General features: G+C 42.5%; 1 protein-coding gene across 4 annotated transcripts in view; it reads left to right on the forward strand.

Moving 5' to 3' along the window:
* Positions 1-22,801, forward strand: part of Tusp (WD40 superfamily protein Tusp) — a 259,763-nt gene that overhangs the window by 225,432 nt on the left and 11,530 nt on the right. For 3 of the 4 annotated variants that reach the window (XM_065239785.1, XM_065239786.1, XM_065239788.1), the window contains 8 exons: positions 3,856-4,132; positions 4,195-4,481; positions 4,537-4,761; positions 4,826-5,054; positions 5,119-5,256; positions 5,316-5,452; positions 5,513-8,089; positions 8,150-8,344. In XM_065239785.1, the coding sequence (XP_065095857.1) occupies positions 3,856-4,132; positions 4,195-4,481; positions 4,537-4,761; positions 4,826-5,054; positions 5,119-5,256; positions 5,316-5,452; positions 5,513-8,089; positions 8,150-8,344 (4,065 nt within the window). The remainder of the gene's footprint in view (positions 1-3,855; positions 4,133-4,194; positions 4,482-4,536; positions 4,762-4,825; positions 5,055-5,118; positions 5,257-5,315; positions 5,453-5,512; positions 8,090-8,149; positions 8,345-22,801) is intronic. The other variant, XM_065239789.1, reaches the window with a different exon arrangement.

The raw sequence follows: 22,801 nt of genomic DNA on the forward strand, positions 1-22,801 counted from the left end.
CATTCCGCTAACAACCCAATTTCATTACTTCATAGTTTTGGAACGTTTCTCGAACAATTTGCTCAGCGCTGAAAGGAGGCTGATTGGTCTGTAATTTGAAGGCAATGTTGGATCCTTACCGGGTTTGCGGATTGGTATGATTGCTGCTAACTTCCAGACGCTTGGAAAGTAGTACGGTTCCAAGCATCTGTTGAAGATAGCGGTTAGAAGAGACTGCACTTCCGTGCTGAGCCTCTTCAAGATCAAATTAAATACCGTCAAACCCGGGAGCCTTCATGTTCTTGGTGCATTTCAGCGCTGAGCAAATTTGTTGTAATCATATCCGCCGGAGGCGCAAGCGGAAGCATCTAGGTTTTGAATGCATTGCACAACCTGATTATCGAGCGGACTTTGGATATTCGAGCCAATCAAATTCGGTGAAGCGACATGCTCGCCAATCGCATTTGCTTTCTCTTGTGGGGTGATTCAAAGCCGATCATCATCATTTTCGACTCTGAGAAGTGGAACGAGTTTGGGATTAGTTTTCAAAACCTTGGCAACCTTCCTGAATGATCTGGAGCGGTCGCCAAGATTCTGAACGAGCCGCCCAAAACTTTCGTTCTGGAGTGAGACCATTCTGGAAGCAATCTCCTTGTTCAGATCGGCCATTTCACTTTTCCTCGCTTGATCTCCGGTTCTTTGGAACTGACGTCTACCAATATTTCTCAGGCAAATCAAGATTTAGGTGTGGGAATCAATGACAATAAACGTACCCCTCACAGAAACTCGTCGGACGCACGTTCGTCAGTCACGGTTATGGTTTGGTGGAGTAACTACAACGCTCTGTCGATGTTCTCCACAGTGTCAAGCGGCGGGTTGTCGATGATGTGCCTGTCTACCACGCATCCAAACTGGGCCAAGTTTACACGCTGGTAGTTCTAGCGCAGGCGTGGAGCAGCGGCCACGTTGCAGCCGGAGCTGAGTGGTTGGAGCTGGTGGTCGGAGCTGAGTTCATTCAAGGCTACCGGCTTGGACAAGCCGGCATTTGTCAGGAACAGGTCTAGCGTCGATGGGTGAGATGAATGTTGGCTCGTCCGAGAACCAAACAGAGTACAGTCCATGCTGCGAGTGGTCGAACAGCAGACGACCGTTCTGGTTCTGCTGGTAGTTACAGGTAGTTCAGATCTCCTCCAACGACGAAGCGGGAACCGGTACGGGTGATGGTGGACAGGTCCTTCTTGAATTTAGCCGCTAGTCCACTGCTGGCGGCACACTTTCGAGGGCAGTAGACGGCGATGAACTGGACGTATCCAGTCGATGACTCCACCTCCACATCAAGGGCCTCGATGATAAAGGTGCGGATATGGGACAGACTGCGGTATTTTAACAATTTCCTGAAGATGATCGCAACATCCTCCCCCCCCCTGGAGCTGGTAAGGAGACCCACGTCGATGCTATGCTTACGGAGGAAGTCTGCAAGCGAGGTGGGGTTTGCTCTTAAGGAGCAAGCATCCCGATAGTAAGCGGTTTAGACCCCATACTAGATGATAAACTTACCGAGTACTTAGATCTGCTCGGGCTTATTGCGGCACTTACGAAAAGAACCGGTCACGTTGACGAAAATTTCCATCAGTCCATCCGCTGAGATCAGATCAGGGTTGTTGTTTTGCATTGTTGGTTGTCTCCAGAATGCATGGGGGGTGGAGAGCTTTGTCCAGCAGAAGATCCAGACGTTTCTTGAGGGGAAGCGGATCGCACCCGTGAATTCACTTGTCCATGAAGAGGCGGAAAGTCCTCCGTCATGAAAGCTGGGGCCTTATCCTTCCTTCGTCCTGGTTGATGTTGGTGGACGCCTGTTTTCGGATGCACTTGAAATCCTCGTGTTTAGGGCACTGCTTGTCGGACCATTGGTGAGCACCACCACAGATGGCATTTGGCGCTTCATCCGCAGCACATTCGAAGGTGGCATGGTTTGAGTGCAATTGCTACAGGGTGGCTTAATGTTGCAGTTGCGGGTGCCGTGACCGAAGTTCAGACACCGTTGGCACTGATGAAATTGATTGAGCGGTTGTCTTTCAACGCGTTAAGCGTCACCGTTCCCTTCTAGAAGCGTACCAACATAAAGGCAATCCGGGTACGCCTTCACATTCTCGTCCCTCCTTATCATCCGATAGACGGCACTTGGGGCCAGCTTGTACCGGCCCTTAATTTCAGCTTCGATAAACTTCGGGTCGAAGTGCGACCTTGAATGGTTTCTCACCGGGAATGTCGTGGGTGAAGGATTCCACATTGAAAGTCCTCAGGAGCACCACCTTGGTGCCGACTCTGCGCAAGTTGGATTCGTATGCGCGATGAGCTCGTTGAGATGGGCATATTTCACTACCAACGGAGGTAGCTTCACTTTTGCCGCACTCATGGCGGCAGCATTGACATTTTCGGCAGTGTCACTGAAATCTCCCGATATCGGTGAAGTTTGTCGCAGTGACATCGTCATGACCAATCGTGCCATCGGACTGGCCTCGATTCTTCTTCCTCCTCTTGCTGCGCTGGTCCGTCACAGCTGGCTGGGTATTCCCATCGGTGGGAAGAACAGCAAACCTGTTGGATGAAGGTTCAACCGAGATTCCTTCACCGGGCTTCGCGAGCGATGTTTTCCCATTTCGTGGCATGCACACTATTGCAACGAACTTTCCGAACAACTCGAGAGTGCGAGCTAAACCGAACTGAACTGCTTTACGGTCAAGCAGAGAATCGGGATTCGAACCCAGCCATGGTCTTACTTTGTAGCAGCGCCTTTTCCAACTGAGCTAAGAAAGCCAACTTCTACCAGGAGTTATTCCTAAAAAGCTCCTCTTCCTTGTCTCTACTGCTGGCGCTGCTGGGGATTGGAAAGGTAGGCAGGGAGTATAGAAAAACTAAAATGTCGGGAATGGGATATTGACACTGACGACATTTAACAACATTATGATTCATATTATTCTATCAGGCTATCAAAATGTGTGTACCGCATTGCTGATTTGTGGAGTTGTGTTAACCTTAAATAAGTCTTGTTCAGTCTGAGGTTGAACTATAGGCCTTTTTAATAGAAACTAAACGATCGATTCAACCTCTGGTGGTGAATAGGAGAACGCCAAAAAGAGTGTTGTGAGCATAAATTTTTGCCTTGAGACATAGGAAGCGGAACACTTTTTTTACTTTTCCTGATAAATTGATTCATCTGAGATGCTGCAAAACTTAATCTACAGTTGAAAAATTTAATTCTGTAACGTTTTGGAAAAGATCCTGCTGGTGTTCAGGAATATTTTTGTTGAGAAAAATGAAAAATTAGAAAAGTGCCTTACTGGTTATGATCTTCCGGATTTCTTGTGTGTGAATAGTTAAGGTGGAAATCAGTTCAGATTTGTGGAAAATCGTACAATAAGACAATTGCCGATGGAAATTGGCAAGATTTTGAATGAAAAATGCTGTTATTTGCGTTGGGGAAAATACTTATTCTGATGTAAACAAACGGTTTGGTTGCCGTTTCTTCTCGAACTCGCGTGGCGCACTCTACGTTGGTGGTGCATTAAAAAGGCGTATAGGGATACAATTCACTTGCACTACTAATAAACTATATATTCACTCTGGTGTTAATCAGCTTCGTACACCTTAACTCAACCAATAATCAGTTCTGTTCTTACTGTTCAGCTTGAATTCTGACTTGGGAGGGAATCTCTAGAAAAAATATATAGTTTAGCGTTTGTTTTAAGGCTATTTAATAGTATGCATCTAAAGCCACTTTTTGACTTTGGGTCGGTCGCATTCAACAAAAGTTCGTGAACCACTCCACAATGAAGCGTACCTATTACATTCTTTCTTTATTTTTTTTATTTTCAGGATGGTTTCGTGCTGGTCGGTTCCGTCGCAGGCCAACGGTACTGGTCGTCGATGTTGAACCTGGACGCGACAATCACCTGCGGCATCTGGACACCGGACGATCAACAGGTGTACTTTGGCACGACTCAGGGTCAGATCATCGTCATGGACGTGCACGGGGCAATGGTTTCACAGGTTCAGCTCTGCTCGGACGTTGGAATCACCGCAATGGCGTGGTCATGCGAAAAGTTCAAGATGGAAGAAGGCGAGGATACGGAGCCAGGAGTTACCAATGCTTGTAGGTTTTTTGCTAGGGCTACCATTTACTGGGCTAGAGATGCTAATAATTAATATTTTCAGCCAAACGATCTTTTGTACTAGCTGTAAGCTTCCAAAACGGGTATATTTATTTGCTGAAGTCTTTCGACGACGTGTCGCCGTGTCACATACATACGGGAATGAATGGAGCGCTGGGGTTCGTCATGGAGTGGAGTAATTCGCGGGAGTTGTTGGCCGTGGCCGGTAGTGAACTGGTTCCTGGATCCCAGATAACTGATGCTCACATATTGCCGGTTTATAACAACCTGCTGAAGTTTTATACTGAATCGGGGAATCTGCTCTACTCGGTCAAGATACCTTGCACTACGGTAACAGAGTAGTTCTGATTGAATTTTACAAGACACTAATCGATTATTCTTACAGACGCCCGTGTCCGCGCTAACGTGGGGTCATAATGACAAACGAATATTCATCGCTACGGGAACTCAGGTGCACATAGCTTGGGTTTCACGACGGGTTGCCTCCTTGCAGCTGTTCTGTAGATTACAAGTGCAAGCTTCACTGACGTCCGAAGCCATGCTGCCAAAGTTACCCCTGCCTGGAAGAATCAAGGCATTGATAGGGAATCTGTTTGCCCAAACCATTAGGGTGGGTTGTTGATCGATTTTTTTTAAATACCCTTAAATTATCAAAAACAATATAATAATTTCAGTGCTGCGTTCCGGATTTGAAATATTTGAGAGAGTTTGTCTCCCGACCACCCATCTGTTCCACGCGGTTACACTGTACGATGATCCGACACGATGAAGATGCAAACCAAAGCTCGGGTACCTGCTATACGCTGTATCTGGAGTTCCTTGGTGGATTGGTCCCGCTGCTGAAAGGAAAACGTACGTCCAAGATTCGACCGGAATTTGTGATATTCGATCCACAGATTGATGGTAAATATTTTTCACTACATGCTAAGCCAGATTTTGGTAGATGCTACCCAATTTTCGATTACAGAAGCTTCCTCTTACGTCACCTACTCATCAGATTCTACAATCACCACTTCGAAAAGTTCGTCGGCGTCGAGCCATTCGACGAGTGGAACAAACGGAAGGTCAGATGCCAGTTCGGAAAGCGATGTAGATGACGGTTGCCGTAAGTATTGTGCTTCGGGCTTATTTATGGGTCTGGGCTTAATATGTATGTCCTTGTAGGGTCACCTCGGATGTCCAGGAAACGGAAAGCTCGTACCAAAAAGCGACAGCCCAGTACTAGCGATCGATCGCCCAATCAGAATTCTGATTCCGCGGAGAATAACGAAGAATTGGCTTACCTGGACACTCTACCGGAGGTTCGTTTAACATTATTGAATCGTAGAGGGGACTGCTTATACATTTGATTCGTTTTTTAGCACGTTAAACTGGTCGAAGTGACATCCAATATCTGGGGAACCAAGTTCAAAATCCATGGCTTGGCGAAAACTCTTCCAGCCAACCTCGGTCAAGTTACCTACAAGACATCGTTACTCCATTTGCAACCGCGCCAGATGACCCTGGTCATCACCGAACTCCGGGACGATTTTCCAACCGGGCCGGATCCTAATTTTAATCCTAACATATTTTCCGAAGACGAAGAAGATCACAACCAAACTCAAACCGGTTCCAGTAGTCGCAAGCTAGTCGAAGCTGCACCTCCGATAGCTCCGATGTCCCCGCGGCCGAATCGATTTCCTTCGCGACCACGTCGTCAAACGCCTTCCTCGCTTGTATCGAGCGGTCGTCCACCGTTGCCTCACCTGGGACCGCTGGCCCGTGCCGAATCCTACGAAGATGACACCGATGGCCCTGATGGAGGGGAACCACCGCGAACCATTGCTACACCTCCTCGCCAGGGAATTAGCTATTCTAGTTTTGTTAGTCAATGCAGTAGACCATCGTCTGCGTCCAGTAGCCAATCACGTGTTGCCATCTCGCCCTTGTACTGCGAAGGATCCGTTCCAACGTTGCAATCACCAAAGAATGCCGTCGCCCCGAGTGATATCATTTTTGATAGACCACCAGCCGGACAAACTACCCTTATGAGCTATTCGAGCAATACGGACTATGTAAACAACGTTGTACAGGTAAAAAATGCGCTAATGTCGTCGGATCACAACCGTACCAACAATCAATCCCATGTAAATCCCGTTCCACTGAATCTTAATCTAAATCTGGAACGGATAGAGGCCAAAGCCAGTAGTAGTAGAGAAACATTACATTCTGCAGCTAGTAGCAGTAAGCATGGAACCCCGAAAAAGCAGAATCTAAAGTACATCGACGAAGAAACGCCGTCTACCTCTGCTACGCCTGTGGTTCAGGAGCCCAGTACCAGTGGAACTAGTACTAGCAATTGCAACAGCACTCCTGCAGGATCTACCATGAAACGCACTCCGACCGTGGTTTCAATGACACCGGTAGTAACAAGTGGAATTCCCGAATCCATTACCCGTAGCTGTAGCGTAGGATATCTAGATAATATGGAAATTGTTCCCAGTGACGCCGTTCTTTCGATGATGCGAAAGGAAACTCCCTACAAGCGGCTGGTCCTGGTCGATAAAAAGCGACAGAAAAAGTACCGGAAAAACTTTGACGATCTGAAGAAAGCGAAACTCCGCCAGGGTTGCAAATCGAAAAGCCTGGACTCGTGCGACATTCTGCAGGATTCGCCAAATTTGAACCGCGACTTGATAAACCTCTTCCGCCAGATGCCCAAAGTGAGTGAACTATCAGAAAATGAGACTGAATACTCGTCATCAGATCAAATCGAACGGATGCGCCCGGCGGTGCAATCCAGCTGTGTGTCATCCTCGGGAGCAGCATCCAAACGAAGGCCGTCGATGAAATTTCCCGGTGTAACCGGCTTCACTCAACCTATCTCCAAAACGCCCATCCTTAACCGGAAAGAGAAACCAAAGTCTTGTTCCATTTGCAAGATGATTTCACCGACGGTCAACTCGACCGAGTTGGTATGCGTCAAGTGCCGGAAAAACGGTGGAGCAGCAACTTCGAATGGAGTAGATAAAGAAAACAATAGCATAGAAGACCATCAAAATCACATTTACGTGGACATAGTCAGCGCGAAGCCTCCGCAAGCGCCACAGAAGTCTAAGCGATCCATTTTGGAACAGTACATCAGCTCGGTTTACAGTAATAATGGTGAACTAGTCCTCAAGGACAACCCCAATGGAGCAATCGGTGGCAAGAATTCTGTTGACAAGAAAAATAACAATAGCAATGCTGACGTCAATGGAACCTGCAGTACGCCAAAGTCCAAGATGAGGAAAAACTTCGAAATCGTTACAAGCTTCACCGATAGCCCTCTTTTTAGTCGGAGACATCGTTCTCTAAATCGCAGTGACTCTTCGAAACTGCAAAGTGAAAATAATACGCCTGTGATGAGCCGGAAGGCCGACAGCGAGGTCAGCAAGACCGAAAATGGAGAAAGCCGAAGAAGCCGACGAAAGGATGAATCACCTCGTCGCCATCGGCGGAACGACAGTTGTCCTGGGCCGAGCTTGGAAAATAACAACGGTGAAGGCCCTCCTCTGCAACCGGTTGAAATCACCCCCATTGAGCAGAAGGCTTCCGTGTCGTTACACACGCAGGCTTTGACTACTTTGGAGAACATCATCAGCCGATTGCGAGATCTGGACGAAGGTCGATTGACACCGCCCTCTTCGCCATCGAATTCCCGCTTACCACGTAGTTCACCGGCTTCACCAGCTCCCAGTAAAAAGAGCAAACGCCACCAAAGTGCTTCACCCATTCGCCATATACTGAATTCTCCGCTGCTTAACCGACGGCAGCGGAAGAAGCAGCATACCGAAAGCTCTTGCTCGGACGATGAAAACCAATTGCTGAATCAGACCGACGAAAGTAGCGGAGGAAGTGGGGTCAACAAGCAGTACCGGGACTTGGAAACGTTCCAGAAGGCGCAACTGAGACAGAAGGTGAGAGTTAAAGTGCATTCCTTGAATATCGTGGAATTGAACGTTTTACTTATTTTACAGCTGAAACGAGGCAAAATCGAACCGAATGGAGTGACCAGTTCATTTCAGCCACAGGCACCGGTGAGGCGAGAGTTCGTTATGCACAATAAGGCGCCCATGTGGAACGAGAATAGCCAAGTGTACCAGCTGGACTTTGGTGGACGTGTAACGCAGGAATCGGCAAAGAACTTCCAGATTGAATTTCGGGGCAAGCAGGTGAGTACACGGGTGTCGCGGGTCATTGAACACGTCCAGTGTATTATTAAAGCGCAGTTGCTTTTTTCTGCTGAACTTTGCTATTTTTTTCAAGTCCGTGATCAGAGATGTTATGCCTCAGAACATCCCGGCGGCATCGACTGGGATTGAACCCAGGCCTGCTGGGGTGAGAGGTAATCACGCTTACCACTACACCACCGGCGCTGCTGCACCGACGGACATCGATTGCCATTCATTGAATGCCATCGAATGTGCAGGAAAGCAGCTTCCACACCTGCGTAGGATATCGCACCCATTCAACACACATGGGCCGGGACCAACGGCTTTACTTCCCTTCCGAAGGAAGACGTGACCAGAGATTTTTATGCCTCAGAAAAATCCCACCGACCTCGGCTGAGATTGAACTCAGACCCATTGGGGTGAGAAAGCAGTCACGCTTACCACTACACCACCGGCGACGGCCAATAGTGCCTTAGTGGTTATGATCTTCCGCATTTCTTGTGTGTGTATGAATGGGACCCGTACAGAAGGCCGAAGCACAAAAGGCCAAAAAAAAATTCTAAAGTACCACAAAAGGCCGAAAACCAAAAAGGCCGAAAATTTATCAAAAACCGAATTTTGTTACAATTTACGCTGCTTCGATTCTTGCGCGGACTATTATCATTTAGTTTGTAGCAAAACTTTCTAGTGTGACCGCGGTTTTTGCAAAATGAACACAAAAATGATGGCATACTGTTACTGTAATCGCGTTTATTCTCGAATCTACAAAATCTTTTGGAAAATGATCTGTCACGGCTAAAACTTCTACTCCTACTTCTGTTTCTGTCCCTACGGTCACATCTAACCCGAGAGCGATCAACTCTAGGACCAAGCCTTGCAATTACGCCACCACGAGCACTTGCTCTATTATCATCATCGTCCTTTAAATAACGCGTTCTATCGCTAGAGATTTCTTGATTGATAATGATTTTTCTAGCTTTACCGACGGTAAGGTCATCTTCATCAAATAGTCGCTTTTGCAGCTGACGATCGAAAACACCGATAACTAACACGTCTCGAATTGCGCGGTCCTTAAAATCTCCAAAATCACATTCCTTTTCTAGTTGCTTAACTGCAAGGTCAAAATCTATTGCTTTCTCATACTGTCCTTGATGGCGAGTCCAAAATTTATAGCTGTGTACAGCGTTGCCAGAATGCTTTAAAACTTATCGGTATCAGAGGTTTTAAAAAATCGGTATCTATCGGTGTTTACCATTTTAATTAATTTTATATTTTTGCCGTTTTTGAAAGGAAAAAAATTAACTTTTGGATTATGATCGGAAAATTTTAAAAGAAAACTCCGGGAATGTTTGAATTAGCTTCTGGAGGAAGCTGAAAACAACATCCAGAGAATGTCGAAAGAAGCTCTCCTGGAGGAAATTTGAGGAAAGTTCTGAGAGAAGTCGGAAAAACATCCGCGGAACTTCCAAGACATAAATTGAGAAGCTTCTGGCGAAAATTCAAAGAAACTGTCAGAAAAAAATCGGATTTCACATTCAAAGGAAGACAGAAAAGTATCGGAAATTGGAAGTAAATTTCAGAAGTAGCCGTTTCCAGGGGAAGCCAAAAGAAGTTCGGAAAAACCTTGCAATAGGAGTAAAAAAAAAACCAACTGGACAAAATTCCAGAACTAGGCGAAAAAAATTTCTGGGAGAAGTTTAAAGAAATTTCTGGAGAAAGTCGGAAGCCAGAGCGCTTACGGAACAGTCGAAAGAAGCAAGGAGATAATTCCGGAATAAAGAGCTCCTGGGGGATGTTCTGATGATCCAGAAATTTTTCCAAATGGTCATAAACATCCCTGGAGACCCCACAATGCCCCTGAAGTTGTTGGAACATTCCTGAAATGTACTTAGGGATTTTAGGCTGTTTTGAAGTACTCTTATCATTTTTGAAATACTCGGAACTTCCCTAATTATAATGGGACTACCGGAATATCTCTAATCAATTTTGAAGGTCTCTAGACTTTCTAGATTACCAAATTTCTTAAGCGCACAATTTTCTTGATTTTTTTTTAAATTATAGTCACTTTAACGCTCTTGGGTCATTTGTGACTTGTCCGAGAGTGAGATTAAAAGTCAACTGTTCGAAAGAGCACTGTACCACCGGCTCCTAACTTCTGCCGATGAAAACAACTTGTTACTCGAGGAACAGTTTGGTTTTCGGAAAGGTCGTTCGACCGTCCACCAGCTGACTCGAGTAACAAACATTCTCAGACGGAACAAGTCTGTTTCGAAAACATCTGCCATGGCGTTGTTGGACGTTGAAAAAGCGTTCGACAATGTCTGGCATGATGACCTGGTGTTCAAATTGCAGCAGCACGGTCTTCCAATCTTCCTAGTGAAGATAATAAGCAACTATCTATCAGACAGGACGTTCCGAGTCTCTCTGAATGGCATCTCATCGGATGCTTTCAACATCGGTGCCGGGGTTCCACAAGGAAGCATCCTTGACCCCATCCTATTCAACCTCCGATATGCCGTTTGGCGTGAGAGGTATGAAAACTAACCTCTACGCCGGGGTTGCCCCCAATTTTCTTGAATTTATTGTAACATCAGCATTGAAGTTCTCTGATCTTCCCGATTTGTCTAATTTTTAAAAGTTATCGACACTGCCATTAATAAGCACGGAACTTCCGATAAAATGTTCTCACAATGTGCTAATGTTCATGTTACTTCTCTTACGTTTCTTAAATTTGCATGAACCCCTCGGAACATTGGTCACACCATTGCAATTTCCGAAAACTTAAATTGCCTGAGTTTCTCGGAACTTCTTTAAAATTTCAGCGATTTCCGTGAAATTTATTGATCTGTCCTGATGTTCTCGGAGCTTCCTACAGTTCACTCAATTCTCCTGAAACTAATGGAACTGTCATGAAAACCTTAAATTTTCCAGAAGTTCTTTGGACTTGTGAAGTATCCAAAATATTTATGATGTATACTTAAGTTCACTGGAGTTCGCTGGACCGGGTTTTAGAATATTAACAGAAGTTATTGAAACATTCATTAATTTATCGAAACTTACTCAAAAGCCTGAACTTTTCCGAGGTTTCAGAACTTCTGCAGCTAGTGTGGATCCGCAATCAAAATCTGGAAGCATCCCTGAAGTTCCAGGAAAGTTGAAAAAACTGGCGGGAGACAATGGAAGAATCATTCGAGCGAAGGCTGAAGAAGCTAAGGTGGAAGAAAATTCCAGGGGAAAGTTGGAAGAAAATCCAGGAAGTTAAATAATGTTTAAAAAGTATTTCCCGATTCCCCCGGAATTACCAGAAAGAGCCATAGACTGTTTATCGATTCATGGGTAGCCAAAAACCAAATATATTACATTAACAATATGATCCACTCTTTCGCTTAGCTGGCAAACCAAATTTTTAGCGATGAAAGCACCTCTGTGGCCAAAAAGGCTACCAATGTATTTGGTTATCGTCATGAGGGGTAGTCCAAATGAAAATTTGTTTAATATTTCAAATTAATGTATTTCAGCATATTATTTTCTTTTATGACAACAGTGACATGTCAGACAAATTTTAAAGTAATATACACAATGTAATTGATGAACATTATGTGACTCTTACTTTTGTAATTAGTGCTATATTCGCATCCCTCGATTGTAATTGAATGATTGTTGCTGACCTTTTTCAACGCTAGATGGTGCGTGAAGCAATATTTTGCGGATCGCCATTGCAATATTTGGAAAAGGCATGAATGGATCATATTGTTAATATGAAATATTTGCAAAAACGGTGAGGAAATTGAAACATTAATCGAAAGAGTATCCATATGACATTTTTGAAGATGATTTTTTTTTAAATTTGAGATATTCCAAAAGAAACAAGTCTTTCACAATAATTTTCTCCGAAATTCGGGCACGGGCAGGCAATTATCATTTTGATTATTTAAAAAAATCGGTATAAATCGGTATAAGACCTCAAAAATCGGTATTCTGAGGAACCTTATCTGTATATCGGTATCTAGTTCGGAAATCGGTATAAATACCGATAAATCGGTATATCTGGCAACGCTGGCTGTGTATGACATCTGAGTCTTTTTTTATCAAAACGTTTAGCTAATTCTTGCGTCATTTGTTTGTACGTTAAATCTTTAGTCTTTCCCCGGAAAAAGAAGCTTCAATTGAGTAAAAACTTCTCGACCACAAACCGCCAAAAACGAGGTTTTGTAATGGTCTTCTTTAATACTGTTATGTAAAAAAAATATACTCCAATTGCTCCAGGTACTGAGCAAAAGGTATAGTACCTGGCAAAAATGGTTCGGTTGTTGTTTGCAACATTCTCTAATTTCAAATAACAAAAAATCACACAACCAAAAGAAAAAATAAAAAAATAAAAAAATATTAAAATACTGCTTGAAGTTTTTCACCCAGTGCACAAAAAAAAAACGCAAGCAAAAATTAGAAATAAACTCACGTACCTGAAAAATCCTTCCGGCGAAATGAAAATCCACTCGCGGCTACGAGCTCAACAGCAACCAACAACAGCAATAATCCAACAGCACAGCAGCAACCAAATCCAGCAGCAAGAATCAGAAACACCGCCGATTAGTTGTAATATAACCACTTTGAAAATTTATTGACGAGAAAATTTCCTTGTAGACTTTGTGCCAGCTAGGTTCACTGAACTCCAGGCAAGTTCATCGACCGGTGGTGCACAAAAAAAAACACTTCTACACCAAAACTGCTGGGCTACCACAGTTGACTTCTATGTGGCGTGTATGTGACCGTGCTTCGGCCGACTCACTTTGTTCGCACTGAAAATTTTGATAGAAACAAAATGGCTCTCCTTGATGGTGTGTTGAAAAGAATAATCGACACAAAAAAAGTAAGAGGTTGTATCCAAGACTCGACCGTAGATTTGACGTAGGATTACGTGCTCGGTATCAATATTTGGCGACTATGTTAGGGAAACCACTTTTTGCAGGCAATCGGTGATAATTTTGATAACCATTTCCACAGTTGGACATTTGTGTAATTTTCAATAGTAACCTAAATGAAAATGGATGAAGTATTGAATTTAGCAGCTTTGAAGAAAAATTACCAATCAATTGGCTTGTTTAGATTTAAAATCCATCCGCTATTGACAGAGTTATAAGTGGTCAACACTAGAGTCGGTGTATAATGAGTCACGCCAAGAGTGAAGCCAAGTCTACCTATTGAACTGTCAAACCGGCTACCTATCGTGCAAAGTAAATAAACATTACGATGCTATGAAAGGTTTACGAAAGGTATTGCAATAAAATATAAAATATAATCGAAGAAATGAGCATATACACGCAGTGAGCGCTAAATTGTCATGGGATACGCTCGGTTATGATTAGTAATGAGAATTTCTACTATTTTTTGTTAAGATAATTTGACAAAATCACTGATATAATGATTTACTACAGCCGCAATATTTTTTCTCTCGCTAGAAGTCATTTGAAGTTGTTGTAGAAGTCCTCTGTTGCCAAGTGAAAAGAATGGGAATCTTCCGAAAACCGTGATGCGAGTTCAACTGTTTTTCTCTTGGCGTGACTCATTATACACCGACTCTAGTCAACACCTGACCACTTTTGGTAACACGGTCGATTTTGTTTTTTTATTATTTTTAATTGCATCCCCAATATGTTGCCAAGAGACGTAATCCTATTTCAAAATGTAAACTTTGCGGGAGACGATGTCGATTGCGGGAGACGATGAAGTGAAACAAATCCTCGTTCTGCATGATGATTTTGTTTGATTGTATTTATTTGTAAAGTCGCCGGGTAATACCAGGTGGCAAATTGTTTCTTTATGATAACTCCTTACTTGAAAACAGGAAAAAAACTCACAAACAGGCTGCTTTTTCATGGTATATAGAGTGCTAATTCAATAATCAATTAATTACCTCAACATTATGCCTCTAATTTCGGCTCATACATAAATTCAGCAATCAACTAAATTTTCAAAAGCAACCAAAAATATTCATTAGTGCCGTCCCAATGACGCGTTCATCTGGATAAAATTGATAAATAGCAGATTTTTAGCGATGGGCCCAATCTTAGATCCATAGGCCAACATTAGAGCCAATTCCCCTACAAAAAATTCTATAATCCATATTAAATTTCCTATGTAAGCGCCGATCGAAACAAACATTTTGACGTCACTACAAGGTTGATTGAGTAAAAAACGAATCGTGCAAAGCGGAATGAAAGCTGAGGGAAAAACGGATTAATCATTTTGTCAAGCTTCTGCTTTCATGTTCCATCAGATGTCACTGCTGTTGTTGGGGGTGGCATCGATCGGAAACTACACATAATTTGTTTTCCAATAACTGTTCACAGAGGACAGTGCAGTGCAAAACATGTCTGGTACCTCTATATATGCATTTAGATTAACAACTGAAGTCCCTCCTTCTTTACACATTCTGCACTCAAAATAGCTCACCCCTCTTAGGATTTCCTTCCGAATTGTATGAATGGGGCGGGGCAGAAAGTAGCGCTTGAGCAGAATATGTAAAAAAGGAGGGACTTCGAATGTTAATCTAAATGTGGTACCAGACATGTTTTGTACTGTCAGATAGGGTTCACTACCTTATTTCCGGCTTATTAAGCATAACCCGCACTTAGTCTTTCTGAATCTAGCGCAGTTTAGCACCAAACGGAATTTTATTATTACTGATGGCTTCCAAATTTATTTACGTTTATGTACGTACCGTAAAATTTGATATAGAGAAACAAATTGTATCGTACAAAACGCCTAATTGACTTGTTAACTCTGAAATCATGGATTTATTTAATGTTTTCTGCTCGATAGGCCCAAAATCGGCTATTAGACCGAAGTAGTTCTCTACCCTACTCTATTTTGTAATCTATGAAAGGAAATCACAAATTGGGTTTCATAAAAGTATGGCAATTGAGTGATTGAGCTCGTGAGAGCTAATTTACTCACAAATTTGATTATTTTTTGGCTTTCTGAGAATTGGTAGTAAAGCAGGTAAAACTGTATGAAGAAAAATCATTTATATTAAACAGTATTTTCCGGGAAAACAAATGATTGTCCCTGACTAATAAATTTAACTTGTCCTTCACTTTTTACCTGAATATGCACCTAAAGCGAATTATTTCCACTTCTTTCAAATTCTATATGTGGATTTTTATAACTTCCTACCAGCGGAACAGCTCCGTCTTTGGAAAATGGCCGGACGATATGATTAATCTCACCAATACAATCAGGCCTACAATTCCACACCTTATATAGACAGGTTGAGCCTTGATAGCTAGCTGGTTGCGGGAACTGATGACCTCGACAAATGTCCAAATAATACTCTTTATCAATTTTGTGCTGGTCGTGAAAAGGACCGTTTAGTCGTGATGGTTGAGTAATGCTGAGCTATTAAGGTGTTCAACACGGATGAGGCTGGCGATCTGTTAATTGTTTGGAGCAAGGTTGACGGCGCTAGGCATTGATGACCCACAGCTTCTCACGAGGAAACTGATTTCGATCGCGGTGCGGCTTCGTCTTCCTTCTATGGATGCTCGCTGCTTTCGGGATGCCTTTCGTGGTGTACAGGATAACGATGTTCAATGCCACACGCCGAAAGCACTGCTGCTACTGATGCTGCTGCTGCGGACACCGTCGACCGTACACCACCACACACCGAGCACCGTTTAGTGAGGCAGGATCGAATTCGATTTTTAAATCTGTGCTAGGGAATGCGCTGTTTACAGGTAATCGGTGATAATTTTTATCACCATTGCAACAGGTGGACATTGTGTATTTTTGAATAGTGAAAAGTGAACTTATTGAAAATTAATAAAGTGTTCATTGTAGCAATTTGCCAGCTAAATTTCCAATCGTTTGGCTTGTTTAGATTTAAAATCCATCAGCTATTGACAGAGTTATATGTATGTAATCAACACCTGACCTCTTTTCGTAATGCGGTCGAATTTGATTTTCTGGAATTGGACCCCCAATATGTTGCCGAAAGACGTAATCCTACGTAAAAAAATACTCTTTACCAAATTTATGATGGTCCTGAAAAGGACCGTTTTCTCGTGATGGTTGAGTAATGCTGATCTATTAGGGTGTTCAACACGGATAAGGCTGGCGAACTGTATGTTATATTGTAACCGTTCGTTAAATTTCGCTGAGGTTTTGATTTAACTCAGTGGCTTAAGCGCCACTCTCTATTAAGAGAGGCCACTGGTCGTGTTAAAGCTTTGCCCGACAAATGAGACTTTTCTCTCAGAGGACCTCTTGAACGGTCGTTGGTTACTAACGGCAATGAAAAAAACTATTAACTTTCTGGAAATGCCAAGTCCTTCAGTAATACAGGAATGGAGCGCATGGACCAAATAAATAAACCAAGGTATTACTCTGACTCACCCCCGAAACGAAACGGAAAGAGAACGAAGGAATGCTGACTCAACTGAGCGGAAACGAAAGAAAACAGAACGTAACGTAGTAAGTGTGTTTTATTCAGGGAGTAGCATTCAAAACGTTCGAAAAACTAATCTTCAACTTTTTCTTTAAACTATATTCTAGCATTCATTCGCATTGGATTTCTGAGAGGGGTTTACGGGAAAGAGCAAATCATGGCCATGAATTAAACATGCTCTCACATACCTGCGCAGGTTTTACTTGACGAAACGATGAATCGATGACTGCTGACCGATGAGGGCTCGATGACTCGATGATGGCGGTGTAACGATGGCGGCGTAAACGTGATGGTGCCGCTCACATGCTGCAGTATGGCGCGCAGCAACGGAAGGTGACTCGTACGCGGTATGGCCGAATTAGAGTTGCGGAGGGAGTGGCGGCTGGACGGAAGACTTCCGATTTGGCAATCGAGAGCTGAGCTACGACGAGAAGTCGTGCTGTCCCGGGAGATTCGCTCCGCAAAGAGAAGAGGCCAACTTACCTTCGGACGGCTTCGCGTACTTTGTTTCCGCTATGACCATCCGCGATGAAATGAACCCCCTCTCCCGTTGGATTGAATCCGGACCGTGGCACGTTTTTGGCGACGCACTCACACGGTCCGAGCTCTCGGAAATGATGGTCCACGGGGTTGTAGTGGAAGGGACCTCGTCGACGGATGATTGGCGACCGTCGGAAGATATTTCGCTTCGAAGATTAGCGAACTTCACCCACCTCCGTTTAGCTACCTTCGAAAAGGCGGGCCTTAGCAGGGCGCACGAGTCACGGGAAATGTCCGTCTCCCACGAACGATGATGGCGATGCCACAGATGGAACCCGATCCGGCGTTGACGATAGCCGAACGGAACGTATATCCAGCCCGTACAAAAAAGCGCAACGCGCTTTTTTGTACAATATCACAAATAAACGCACTGAACAGACTACGCGGAACTTAATACGGACTTATGTCCACTTTAGAGAAACTTATCGCACAAAATCAATTTGATTTAATATAACTCGAGAACGTAAAGTAATTCGCGCACTTCTGTTATCCAGCCGATTCGAAAGCGAAATGGATGAGTCAGAATAATTTGGCAAGCAGGAAAATTCCTAACGACCTTTTCCTATTCAGATAGGTCATCTTTTAAAAACTCTCTCTTTATTCGAGAGTTGCGCCAAACCTTTCGAATGGCGACGGACTTCATGGCGCCTCCAGAAAGCATGTACAATATAATACAGCTCACTATAAGTTGAGCTTTTATGGCGAAGTTGTAGCCTAGACACAGTAAATATGGCAAAGTTGTTAAATCGACACAGTAATGGTCTGATTTTATTTACACGGTTGAAATATTTCATTTCTTAGCAAACTTGACATAAAAAGGATTTAATTGTTAATTAAATTAGATTTCAACGAAAAATTATTTACAAATAAACGTAAAACGTTACATCACACCACCCAGTTTTATGAAAATTTGATCAAAGAAATTGATCAAATTTTCATAACTTAAAAAAAACACTATAAACGCAAACGTTGTCAACAGTTCTTTCATTCAGGTAAGTCGCACATAAACAGCCAAATTTAAAGCAACATAAACTACAATCACTTGTTCATCAACGTATCGAATTCTGTTCAATAATAAACCTAAATAAATAACTGAACAACAAATCATGATCAAAACAACGGAACATTCTCCGTCCTAAATTTGATCGTCAACGGAAACCGCAATCAAATGCAACATCAAAACATTATTTGACCCAATGTGCATTTAAATTGCTCAAACGGACTCCTCTATTCAACGATAATCGAAATTCTACTCATCAAATTCAAATTTGACAAACTCATAGAATTCGAACTACGAAAATATCGAACAGACCTATAACATCGCATGAACAACTGACAGCATACGCGATCTGTCACCCGAGCTACCAACCTACCTGAAACAAAAATTACCGTTTTGACAAACGTCATCGCGAAGCCAACGGGAGCAAAAGTGTGCACAAATTCAATGGTGGAATGTACACAAATTTATCGAACGGACGGCGATTTTCATCAAATTTAACCGGATTGCATCGAAAACCGGGGGAGTATTTTTACTTATTTTATTAATATTACGGATTTAACTGGTTTTTGTTCTTCTATTTACAGGTACTGGACATCGCAGACGGCAACGCCCCTGAATTGGAATAGGTTTGGATCGGAATAATGGATGCAAAATTTAACAAAAGGACTACAAAAGAAACTGAACTACAATGATATGAAATGGAGCTATTGTGGACTGCTGAATACGGACTGATATACGGAATGATACTATGCTTAATATGGATATGGATACTATTGCTTAATATGGACTATGAATTAATGATGCTACTGGATATTGATGATTTTACCACTAAGAATCATAAAGGAAGTTGATGTTGGATGAATTTTATGGTGAGCGATTCTATTCTAATTATTTACAATTTTATTTTAATTAACTAACTTAGATTTTAAGTAGCTTTTTCCAATTTTTGTTACGATGAAAGTCGCTAAGGCTAGGCTATTTACAATGTATTTATTTTACTAACACTAGCATAATATAAACCCTTTTTTTTTACCATCATTGCTGGGGGATTTTCCTGATGTGTTTTCTTACTTTTCTGGTACATTTCCTTCATTTTGGCTCATGTCATAGCTGTAACATCAAAACTTAAAATCTCTTCAAAAAATTTGCGTGGAATATTCCTAAATTGTTGTCTTCTTTGTCCACTAGTTCGTAACTGTCTCCTAAGGTTCTTTTTACATATGCTTCTGTGTATTTTGGTGCTAGTTTAGCACAGTAGTCCTTCGATTTGTCTGATTGGATCGTACACTTCTTCAAAACCTTCTCTCCTACCTGATAAGTCGGTGCTTTCTTATTGGAACGCAAATTATAGTATGTAGCTTGTTTTTGATAAGCTTCTGCAAGGTTTTTTCTTATTTCTTGATATAATTTCTCCCGTTCTCCGTTGGTCAGGATATCAGTAGATGATGAGTTTGTGTTCCTGATCCTCTCGTGTTCGATCCCATTTGAGACCATCTCTCGACCGAACATGAGGAAGTAAGGTGAGAATTTTGTTGATTCATGCACTGAATTTCTAATCGCACATGCGATTTGTTGTAATTTATCGGTCCATTGTTTGTGGTTCCCCTTCAGGGTAGCTCTTATCGCTGTTGTCACCACCTTGTTTACCCTTTCAGTATTGTTTACTTGTGGGTGGTACGAAGGTGTTAACCAGTGTTTTACTCCGTACTGTTTCAGTAGTGCTGCAAACTCTTTGGATGTAAATTGTGAACCGTTATCGGTTAACATCATCTCTGGTACTCCAAACAAAAGAAATATGGCTTGTTCTAGAAATTGAACTAGTGCTGAAGCAGTGGCCTGTCTAAATGGTTGGACCAAGATGAATTTTGAGAAAACATCTGTAACCACCAGAAGACATGTGTATTTTCCTTTTCCTGATGAAGGAAATGGGCCAACATAATCTAATGTTAAAAACTGCCACGGAAAATCACAGTACTTTTTCTGCGATCCCATTGATGGAGTTGGGTTGATATTGATTCCTTTTGACGTTTTGCAAGCCAAACAAGTTTTGCAGTACCTTTTAACTTCTGATGCCATTTTCGGCCAAAAGTACTTCTCTTTTAGTGCATTAAGGGTTTTATCGTACCCAAGGTGAGCTGAATCGTGTACAGATTGTATCAAAGGAAGCCTCTCTACCTCAGGGGGGTAGTATTTCCATTCAAATCGTTTATCCCTGAACTTCCCTGATTCTTCTACAAATTTAAAAATCCTGTTTCCTGCAGCTTTGAAATTTTTAAAATCGTGAGGACTTTTCAAGATTTTGTCGACTAGTTCATTGTAATCATCATCAGCTATTTGGATGGAATTGATACGAGACAAGCAATCTGCTAACACGTTATCTTTTCCTTTGCGATATTGCAATACAAAATCGTATGATTGCAATTTTAGTGCCCAACGAAGCAATCTCGAGTTAGCGTTTGCAGCCGAGATGGTGAACAACCAGGTGATGCTCTTACAGTCCGTAATTACTGTAAACGTTGATCCTTCGATGTAGTGCCTGAAATTCTCAACCGCTAGCAGTACGCCTAAGCACTCCTTTTCTGTGGCTGAATATTTCCTTTGCGTACTGGAAAGTTTTTTTGCTATAATACCCAATTATTCGCTTTCCTTCGTTGAACTCCTGCAATAAGGCAGCTCCAACTGCAAGTTGCGAGGCGTCAGTTTCAATAATGAAAGGTCGTGTGTAGTCTGGATTCGCTAAGACAGGTGCTGAAGTTAACACTGACTTCAGTTCATCCAACGCTTTTTCTGCCTCACCTGACCAATTGAATTTCTTGGATTTCTTGAGTAAATCCGTTATCGGTGCTGTCAAGTGACTGTATCGAGGAATAAATTTTTGATAAAAGCCCATGAGGCCCATTAATCTCCTCACATCCCTTATGGATTTTGGTCTTGGGTAGTTCAGTATTGGTTCCAATTTGGCACTATCAATTGATAAACCATTTTCCGTAAGTATGTATCCAAGATACCTTACTTGTTTCCGGCAAAAACGACTTTTTTCTACCGAAATTGTTAAACTTGCTCTTTTCAACCTACGAGCCACTTCTTCTAATAGGCGAAAGTGTTCCTCAAGTGTTTCGGTGGCGATAATAATGTCGTCCAAATATACAAAAACGAAAGGTTCCAGATCAAACCCAATGGCAAGGTTCATCAGCCTGTTCATTGTGAAGGGAGCATTCTTCAAACCAAAAGGAACTACTTTGAATCTGAACAGACCTTTCGGGGTCCTGAAAGCTGTGTAATTCCTTGATGATTCCTTCAGTGGAATTTGAAAGTATGCATCTTTTAAATCCACGATACTGAAATACTTCGCTTTTTGAAGACGATGAAATATCTCAGACATGTTTCTCATGGGATAGGCGTCCTTTTTGGTTACTGAATTAATTCTTCTGGAGTCCAGACAAACTCGTATCTTCCCGTTAGATTTCTTTACTGGCACGAGTGGGCTTGCGAACTCCGACGTGCATTCCTCTATCACACGTAAACTTTTCCACCGTTCCAGCTCTTCTTCGATCTTCTCCCAAATCTTCGGTGAATAACGATACATTGGAAGATCCCTCATTTTTCCTTCTGTAATGAGTTCGATATCATGTTCGATGAGCGTTGTTCTTCCTAGACAGCCTGAGCTGGTGCAATCAAAGTTTCTCAAAGTATTTTTGAGCTTCTGTTGCTCGTCAGGTGTCAAAACATGCTCGGTTTCCACCGAGTCGATTGCTTTGGCAGGGTCTTCTGGTAGTTCCAAAGTTGGAATATCCAACGAATCATCTTCCTCCGGTTTGGATTTAAAAGCTATCTCTGGTTCTAGCGGTTCGACAAGTTGGACTGAGAGTGATATAAAATCTTCATCTCCGACGATCGAGTCCGTTTCTACTCTCAGACAATTAATTTGGTTATCTGCTAAACTTGAAGTCCACGTTAGCTCTAAATCTTGAATTATGTTGTCCGAAGCAATCATTGGACGTATTTTAAAGGCACGCCAGAAATCCATTCCTAAAATAAGCGGCTTTCGAATTTCCGGAACAACCAAAGTTGGTATTACTTTTGTCTCATTTCCAAGTGTGTATGGGATGTTTACGTAACCCAAACACGTGTGTTTAGTGTCGTCTGCGGTACAAATTTTAATATTTGATTTAAGTATAGTCAAACCATGGGATTCTAAAAGGCTGACTGAACTCATAACGCTGACCGCAGCTCCTGAATCCAATAATGCAGTTATTTCAGTGCCTAAAACATTAACTTTAATGTGAGGGCATGAACCAGGGTTTACGCGAATTTCAAATAGTGAATAGTTGTCGGTTGTTCGGTTTACAGTTCCTTGATCGAGAATCGGTCTTACAGGCGAGATGATCGGATTCCCAGGCAAGCATCCCGCATTCAGTTTGTTGACTGTTGACGATTTTGGGCATTATTTCGGCCCGTACTAGGATGGTTG

The sequence above is a fragment of the Ochlerotatus camptorhynchus genome, unplaced genomic scaffold (assembly GCF_037179485.1).
Source record: "Ochlerotatus camptorhynchus isolate MF236.1 unplaced genomic scaffold, CSIRO-AGI_Acam_v1.1 ptg000062l, whole genome shotgun sequence".
Taxonomy (NCBI): Eukaryota; Metazoa; Arthropoda; class Insecta; order Diptera; family Culicidae; genus Ochlerotatus; species Ochlerotatus camptorhynchus.